At 30.0% G+C, this 8,827-nt stretch overlaps 1 protein-coding gene across 4 annotated transcripts; it reads left to right on the plus strand.

Annotated features, from left to right (window-relative positions):
- The first annotated feature begins 1,378 nt into the window (after window positions 1–1,378).
- Window positions 1,379–8,301, plus strand: LOC122529880. 4 transcript variants are annotated; one of them, XM_043656385.1, is made up of 9 exons: window positions 1,379–1,933; window positions 2,397–2,429; window positions 3,736–3,874; window positions 3,958–4,187; window positions 4,716–5,038; window positions 5,574–6,983; window positions 7,068–7,227; window positions 7,315–7,483; window positions 7,910–8,301. In XM_043656385.1, exons 2-9 carry the CDS (start codon window positions 2,414–2,416, stop codon window positions 8,094–8,096), a joined length of 2,634 nt encoding a protein of 877 aa, XP_043512320.1. In that variant the 5' UTR covers window positions 1,379–1,933; window positions 2,397–2,413; the 3' UTR covers window positions 8,097–8,301. The 4 variants fall into 4 exon arrangements, with proteins under 4 accessions (XP_043512320.1, XP_043512322.1, XP_043512319.1 ...); XM_043656384.1 differs by lacking the exon at window positions 2,397–2,429 and having other exon boundaries at window positions 1,397–1,491; window positions 1,904–1,933; XM_043656387.1 differs by lacking the exon at window positions 2,397–2,429 and having other exon boundaries at window positions 3,970–4,187.
- The last annotated feature ends 526 nt before the right edge of the window (window positions 8,302–8,827 follow it).

An 8,827-nucleotide genomic window follows, 5' to 3' on the forward strand; every position in this document is an offset into this window, starting at 1 on the left:
TGAATTTGTACGGATTAATGGTTGTTCCTTATAAATTAAATGTAAACAATGATTATATAGAAAGTGCAATAAATTATTACCATGATCTATTTTGGAAAACTCAAATGTAATAGAATCATTTTCGAGTATTCCAGAGCAAGTATTTGAAAAATTATCGTTTACAAAGTAGACTATTCCTATATGCTATTTATGCATTTTCATATTTAAGTAACAATAGAATAATGTTTCAAATGAATTAGACATCTAGATCTTTAATTTTTGATTTTATGTTATTACAAAAAAAGAGTATCTTTCATTGGTTGTAAAACTTTCACGATAGAAATATTTTATTGTAATTATCTATTTTGCGATAGTAAATATTACAACTGATGTTTGAAGGAATTTGATTTATTACAAAATTATGAAAATATATACAAAAATTTGGATGATCTGATTGAAAAATAACTTTGTTCTAGTGGATGAATGTTAATTCGATTTAAAAACAAACGATAAGATTGATTGTTTTAATTACGTGGGCGTAGAACTAGCGTTCCGATAAACTCAATATGTCATTAGGAATCAAATGTATAGATTCCTGTGAATGTATCTATTACGGTCTTCATACGTTTCATTCGCCAGAACTCCAATTCTATGAATCATGTGGATACCTATTCATATGCAGATGCTATTTATTGTTATAGTCGTGCTTCCTATATAAAAAAATTTAGTACTAAATTTACAAGTTAAAATCAACAGCAAGATGCATTATTGTTTTATATTTCTTTGATACAATTGAGAAAAAAATAAGTTACATTCAACAATGTAAATAAGTTACATTCGCAGAGCCTAATTTTTCGTTCCGATAATACCGTCTTATCTTTTCTAGAAACCGCAATTTCTTTTATTCATGCGCATCGGCATTCATCCAACACGTATCGGATCTCCGTCACGTAGCCGAAATTTCTTCGCGTCTACACTTTCAAATATTTATTATTTTTGGATTACGAACAAAATTTTTATAAAAACTGTCGTAGCTCACCATCTGTGAATTTGCATTAGAATATCTCATGTTTGGTAAATTTTTCGATATTCTCTTACCAGTTCACGGAAATAGCAAATATTATTGTATAACCAGCGCAATTGCAATTTGTGTGTCATCTCTAAAATTCTACTTATGATTTTCGTTGCAATTGAATCGATATCGTAAACGCAGTTTTTCAAAATTTAACTGGATATATCTATAGCTCGTCCAACGATTCGAGTTAGTAGAGGCAAACAAGCGCATGTGATTGTGAGAGGAGGCGCACAACCTTTAGATACCGTAATACTTAAAGCAAGCTCTAACGCTGACTCATGAAATTCGTTCTTGAGCCTCCGTTCGTCAGCCAATAGCTGGAGACCCTTGCATCTATTACGCGCTTAGTATTCTACTGACTCGACTCGTTGGACGACTATAGTTGTTAACAGATTTTCTTCTTGATTTCTGTCGAACGCCAACGAAATTCGATTACTGTATAGTGATAGTGCTATTAAGCGTAATTTGTGACCTCGGGAATAGTTTTTCCTATCATTTGCTTTTTTTTTCAAATTTGGAAAAAAGTCAAAATCTCTATATGATTATATAATTATACAATTATATTTCCCCTTTCTTGGAAAGAGATTCTACTTCTGAAATCACAATTTTCTTGTGTAATGGAAACAGACTACTAATTTCAAGATTATTTTATTGTGAATAATTTGCGCACAATGAATATGATTTTCAACTGGCGATTGAATTTCCATCAGTGTTTGCAAATACAGTTTTACATTTAGGACTATTAAAATCGTTAGAAACTTCCGACAAAGTTCCGACAAAGATTTATTGATATGGATTGAAAAAATTTAGAAAAATACAGAGAGTATATAGATGTATATAATGTTTCAGGAAGAAGGTTAATGTTAGTTGAGGAACGTGGTAAGGATAGTGGCTGCGTGTTGCTTAGGAAACAAACAATAAAAGTATTTTAAAATTATATAATCAAGTGAAAATCGCAGGTTTTAAAGGCTCAGTCATTATACAGTATGATTTATTCGTTACACGCTATTATTTCTTTAACTATTGAAAATCCGAAAAAATGTTATAAACAAAAATTATATGGTTTCCAAAGGGAAACACATATAATGTAATCGTTTTATTTTACTTTTTTTGTCGAGATAAAATAAACGTCATGTTCAGTTTTTCAAATGGAATGCTATATTTTTTGATTTATTGATCGGCATTTTCTACAAAAAAAAAAAAATTTCTATTTATGTATTACGAAAATATTAAGTTTTATACAAAAATCAGAAGTACAATCGCGGTATTTTATTTTGAAATTTGAGTCTGAAAATCATCGACATTATTTGTCCTTGTTATTATTCTTTTTCTAACGTTATAGTGATTTATTAACCAATTATGGAAACTTATGCAAGTACATATTTATCTAACTGTATTTATTATATTATGTAGCTACACAAGCTGAAACATGATACTATGTACATATCAATTTCAAAATTCAGCAATTTCGCATCAGTTATCAACCTTTGATGACTTGCTTATCAACTAGGACGATGTATGTATGAGCCGATGCGGATACATACTTACGTTGTAACTTGCATCCTGGAACTTTGAAGTTGATATATGTATTACAATATGTCTCAACTTGTGTAGGTGACTTCAGAGTGACTATATAAATTATCATCCATTCTTTATCAGTTATCAACTTCCATAAATATCACCGGCGTACTTTTGTCAGATATACTGTAAATTATTAATTATTATTCTTATTTCTTTAATTATATATTATTTTTTATCATCTTATTTTTAATTACCTGTAATATAGTATATTTTACAATATGTATAAAATAGGATGTCACATGGTAAAATTATTAAATTTATATAGTTCTTTAGTTATATTATAATTATTTTATTATATTATAATTCGTGCAAACATTACTGTTCTTGTTTCTTAACTCATTTTATACTAACTCAATATTTACGTGTAATATTATAACTTAATATTTACATTTTCATATTTTTCAAGATATTTAACTAGCATTGATTTTCATTAATTATAAATTAACGCTTAAATTTCAGCCTAAATTATAGCTTAAAAACTGAATTTTAACAAAAATGAAAAATACGAAATGTTCGATGGAAATACGTTTATGGAAGATGCTAAGTAGATCTAATAAAATTAAATAAATATATATATTCAATATGTATATATATCTTCATTTGTCACACTGTTGAGAAATGAAATTAATATTACAATGCTTTCTTTGAAGTCAAATATATTTTATATGAACTGTTAAATTTCTAAAAATTTAAGCAAAAATTTTAAGATACAAAGTTTTAAAAGTTGTAAAGTTGTAAAAGTTCTACTAATTGTGTTCTTGATATATATAATATAGTAAAAATTTTAAGATACAAAGTTTTAACCCAGGATTACCCATGAGGATGTACCTGCGCTAGACCCCCAGGTGGGTAATCCCGGGTTAGAAGTTGTGAAGTTGTAAAAGTTCTACTAATTGTGTTCTTGATGTATATAATAGAAATGAAACAATTAATATTAATTAGTTTACAAAATTAACACAAATGTTTTAGTTTTAATGAAATGCAAACAAAAATTTTTTTATACAAAATCAAATTTGTGTTACAAATTTTCTATAAAATAATTTGAAAGATTTTAAATTGTTTATCAGTTTATTCATGTATGTTTAACTGTCTTTTTTTAGGAGGTGGATTTTATAGAGCATATTGTCCTCAATACTATGGCACACCACCGCAGTATGCAGATTTGTGTTATCCACCAACATATTCTCATCCACATACTCATCCACCGCCTTATTATAAATATGCGCCAACGTACAGGAGGTAAGACATATCAATCGTATTATTTTATGCTATTTTAACAAAATTGTGATTTTATTCAATTTTGATAATATACTGTAAAAAAGGTACTTTTTCAGGCAGTATTATGGATATCAGGAATCTGGTGGAGGTGGCGGTCCTGGTAGTGGTGGTTCTGCAGGAGGTCCAGCAGTTGTTGATTATCAACCACCTCTACCACCGCCTGGTGAATATCCTCTGCCACCATATTATGGAGCATATCCTCCACCTCCGCCACCACCTCCTCCACCACCCAATCCGGCATACTTGCATTCTCAGGGAAGACCTTTTGTAGATCGTGAGTTCAATTATGTTCTTATACAATCATTAAACACATTGATTGAATTTTAATTATTTCCTATAAAATTATTACAAGTTGTATAATATTAAATTTTGAATATTCTGCCGAATGATCTACATCGATAGCCGATCAAAATTGGAGGATGTTACGAGAGGCGTGAGTGACCCCAAATATAAAATTTCAATTTCAGGAATTGAAACCTTTTGAAAGGTTTATATATAGGCCTTAGAATTTTGTGAAACCTAACGTACGGCATGAAAGTTAGATGTTCTTATCTCCGTTATATTGTCTTTATATAGCGCTAATTGATAGTGGAAAGACATCCTTTTTCATATGGTAGATTTTATTAAATTGTAAGACTTATGTCTTATTCTGTGTGGGTAAATCTCCGAAGCTAAAATTTTCTATTTAGAGATTCTCTTATATCTCTCGTAACACACTTGGAATTTCATCTCGATCAACGATGTGGGCCGTACATTCGGATGTACAGACTAAAGTTTTAGTCTAAGTAACGATTTGTTTTAGATGCAGCCTTCCAAGGTTGCCCATGCCCGATGCAGTCTTGTCCAAAAAACGTGGATACTGGGCCCCTTATTGGTAATGGTAAGGGAGCGCCAGTGGTATCGGGGCCCGGTCTGTCATTGCCGCCCAGTGCTTTGGTAGGTCCGCCCTCGCCGGCGAGGGGGCTAGCCGGGCTAGCGCCGCCTCACGGTGCCAATGCCTGGGATACGGATCGCGTCCAACTTAACACTCATCGCAACCTGAATCAGAACCAACCATCGGTCCCTTCGTCTCACAATCTAGTCGGTGCACATAATCGCCCGCAAAATTCGGATTGTAAGAATAAGGTTTGTGTCACGTTCAGAATACTTTATAACTTCAAGCATGGATGGTTCTCGTAAGTTATTAATCACTTATTCGTTGTTTCTTATTATTATTAGATTATTACATTTTCTATTATTAACTTCTTTTATGATGAAATAGTTTTCACTAGTAGATGTACTGTAAGAATAGAGGATTTTAAAAAATGAATAAAAGTTTCAATGCGCAAATTATAATACTTTAAATTCATATAAAAATATCTCATAGTCTTTTCTGAAAATGATCCTAAAAAACAATTGTGATACAATTATATGTTATCGCATGTTAGATAATATCTGAAGAGGCTCCAGCTTGTCGCTGAATAGTTGAGAAAGTAACTGATATTTAAGAATATCATAGTTGATTTCTGAGCAGCAATTTACTTAAAGTTTAATTACAAATTAATTTAAATCTGTTATTAGTTAATAATCATATTAACATGCAATAATTTTATAAGTTTATAAAATATAGATGTATTAACATACCATATTTATAATTTGTATATAATTACAATTGTTTTAGGATGAAAAAGATTGTTCAGAAGATAAATTACAAAAATGTGGATGTCAGAAACATGCATGTACATCAACCTGTGAAGTGAAATTAGAAACACTTTCACCGTCTGAAAAATTAGCAGCAACGATGTGCCCAAGTAATAAATTTCACAATTTTAAGTTGGAAAATAATAATGTGAAATGTGAATCTTGTAGTGTAGAAATGGGCGATAATTTGTCCTGTGTTGCAAATTGTAATGTTAAGTGTGAATCAGATTACAAGTGCGATATTATGAAATGTGAACAATGTATGAAGGAAGGTCAAATGGCTATTTTGGAAATTGATAAAGATTCTGGAATATTACTCGATGATAAATTGGATGTCGATCCAGATGTTAAGGAGGAATTAAGCGATGTTGTTACAGTTGATAGTGAAAATTGGAAAAAACCTGATTATGAGCCAACTGTGCAAGAAACTATTGAAGAAACTGTGGATAAAGAAAGTGTAGAAAAATCTGATACGAATGAACAATTAAAATGTCAGAAAGTATCCAAGAGAAAATTATCTTTAGATAGCTTATCTGATAGTAGAAAAAAGAGGAAAGTAAGTAAAAGAACTCTTTCTGTTGGTTCTTCACAAGATTTTAGTAACAGTGATTTTTCAACTAAAATTTCTATACCAATTTTATCACTTGTAAAGAACATTGATAACAACAGTGATGAAATTTCAAAGAAAAAACAACCTAAAAAGGATAATCAAAATCAAAAACGTAAAATAGAGAATTCAAATTGTTCCGAAAATGTAATGAAGAAGTCAAAAACTTCTAAACAAAGTACAAGTAACAATATTCCAAACTGCTTAAAGCATGCTGCCAGTGATAATTCCATTATGGAAACTATTAATAATGTTATTCAACAGAGTTTACAAATGACACAAAGAAGAGATCGTAAGAATAAAAGTGCTGAAAAATTAGAAAAAAAGAAAGACGTAAATTTGTTGTCAGCAGTGAAAAAAGTAGTTAAAAAAGTTGATTTGGTGAAAGAATTGACATCAGAAAAATTATCAAAAGTAATTACCAAAAATAAAAGTAAAACGGAAATACGAACAAAATCAAGAATACACGAGAAAAATAAATGTAAAGGGAAAGGGAAATCTAAGATATGCGAAGTAAAAACAAAAGATAATGGGAAGAAAACTGAGAGTACAATAAAGTCTAAAGCGTATGATATTCAGGAATCTACTAAGAAGTCAGCATTGATAAAAAAGAAGCGAAAAAGTACAAAAAAACTGCCTGTCAAAAAATCTAACTCTAAAGTTGAAGATTGCGTGGTAGGAAGTGAAAGCCTAATGTTAACCAGAAAAACATTTTTAAAGCCCAAATGGAGTAATGGTTGGAGTTGGGAAGGTGATTCATTTGAAGCCAAAGTTTATTTAACGGTAAGAGCATATTACAATTAATTACGATTTATTCATGATATAAAAATGTTGAAACAGTTCTATTTATTTTATTATCTCTCTTAGAACGAAGAATCAGCTATACGTCGATGTTATGCGAGCATGAAACATGAAAGTGGTGATGTTTTAAGACCTCGTGATTGTGTTTTACTAAAAAGTGGCCCACGAAAAGCAGATTTACCATTCGTAGCAAAAATTGCTGCTTTATGGGAAAATCCAGACGATGGTTTGTTTATTAATGTCGTTTATTAATCGTCTCTTAAAATAATGAAGTAAATTTAAACTAAATAAAAAAACACAAGTTTTGTTATAGGTGAAATGATGTTTTCTTTGCTATGGTATTATAGACCTGAACATACCGAGCAAGGTAGAACTCAATATGACACCGAAGACGAAGTCTTCGCTTCACGGCATCGGGATGCAAATAGTGTTGCTTGTATAGAAGATAAATGTTATATTTTGACATTCAATGAGTATTGTCGGTAAGTTAATGTTTTCTACCTATTTATTGTCATTATATATATTTAGTTTATAAGCAACATTTGTTGATTTTATCTCGAAGCGATGAAAAAAAAATTATGTCGGTTCGTTCTTAAGATGCTTAAAGACATTTTGAATTGACTTAAAAAAAAATATTCTTAAAATGTTTATCAGTATCATTATCTATTAACCTACTTAACAGCAATAAATTCTATTGTTGCAAACACCCTGTATACTTTACAAAAATTCAAAGTTTAAAGTTTAATAATATAAATCGGATTGAATAATAATAAGAATGTAAAACTACTTTTCAATGGATATAATTTTCAATTAATATAACTTTTCAGTACAGCAGTTGAATGTTTTGCGTAAAATGAAATGTTAGATTTAAAAAAATAAGATATCATGAATTTTAATATAATTTATAGGTATCGTAAAAATTTACGAAGAATCGAGGAAGGATTAGAAAGCCCCGGTTTAATAGTTCCACCGGGAGATCAACTATATCCAAGAGAAAATCGGCAGCCTCCGATACCAGTACCATCGGATATGGTTCTCTTTTGTCGACGCGTTTATGATTATCGCGGCAAAAAACTTGTTAAGAATCCTGGATGACTCGATTTTTTATAAAGCGCTTTGAACTGGAACCAATGGAATGCACAAAGTTTGCTGCATAAATTGAAACTGGACGTAGGTCTCCCTTCAAGTGTAACATATTGATCAAGTTATTTTTATTTTAAGGATCAATAATTTTCATTAACATTTTTAGTAATTTTTGAAGCTTTATACATATATAGACGATTTATAGATTATAGATTTGTGTTTTTTTTTTTTTTTACAATTAATTATTATAATTAATGGTTATAGAGTACGCATAAAATTTCTTACTTGTATCGTGTCTACTTTATACAATTATGTTCTTTGAAAAGTATATTTCATATAAAATTTTACATTTTTAAGAAACACAAGAAAAACTAGATTCTCAGTATGTAATGAAACATTGGATTCTTAGTATAAAAACATATATGATTGTCTTAATCTAATTATTATGCATACTTATAGATGTTATTGCTTTATTTATTTTCTACATTTTCAATTTATACGATAAAAGTTTTGAATTGTTTATCAGTTTTGACAATGAACGTTTTGAAACTGATATTTCTAAATCTATGATGGAAGATAGCATAAAAAAGTGTATAGAATTCATCATGTGGTACCATGGATGACGTATTCAAATGAATAATCAAGAGTTTGCGATAATGCAATATTGTAATAGCTTGATAATGAAAATAGCATTTGATGCAAGTCCGGCACTCGTATGTCAAAGAGCTGTTGGTGCGATCACT

Source organism: Frieseomelitta varia, unplaced genomic scaffold (assembly GCF_011392965.1).
Source record: "Frieseomelitta varia isolate USP_RPSP 00005682 unplaced genomic scaffold, Fvar_1.2 scaffold_314, whole genome shotgun sequence".
NCBI lineage: Eukaryota > Metazoa > Arthropoda > Insecta > Hymenoptera > Apidae > Frieseomelitta > Frieseomelitta varia.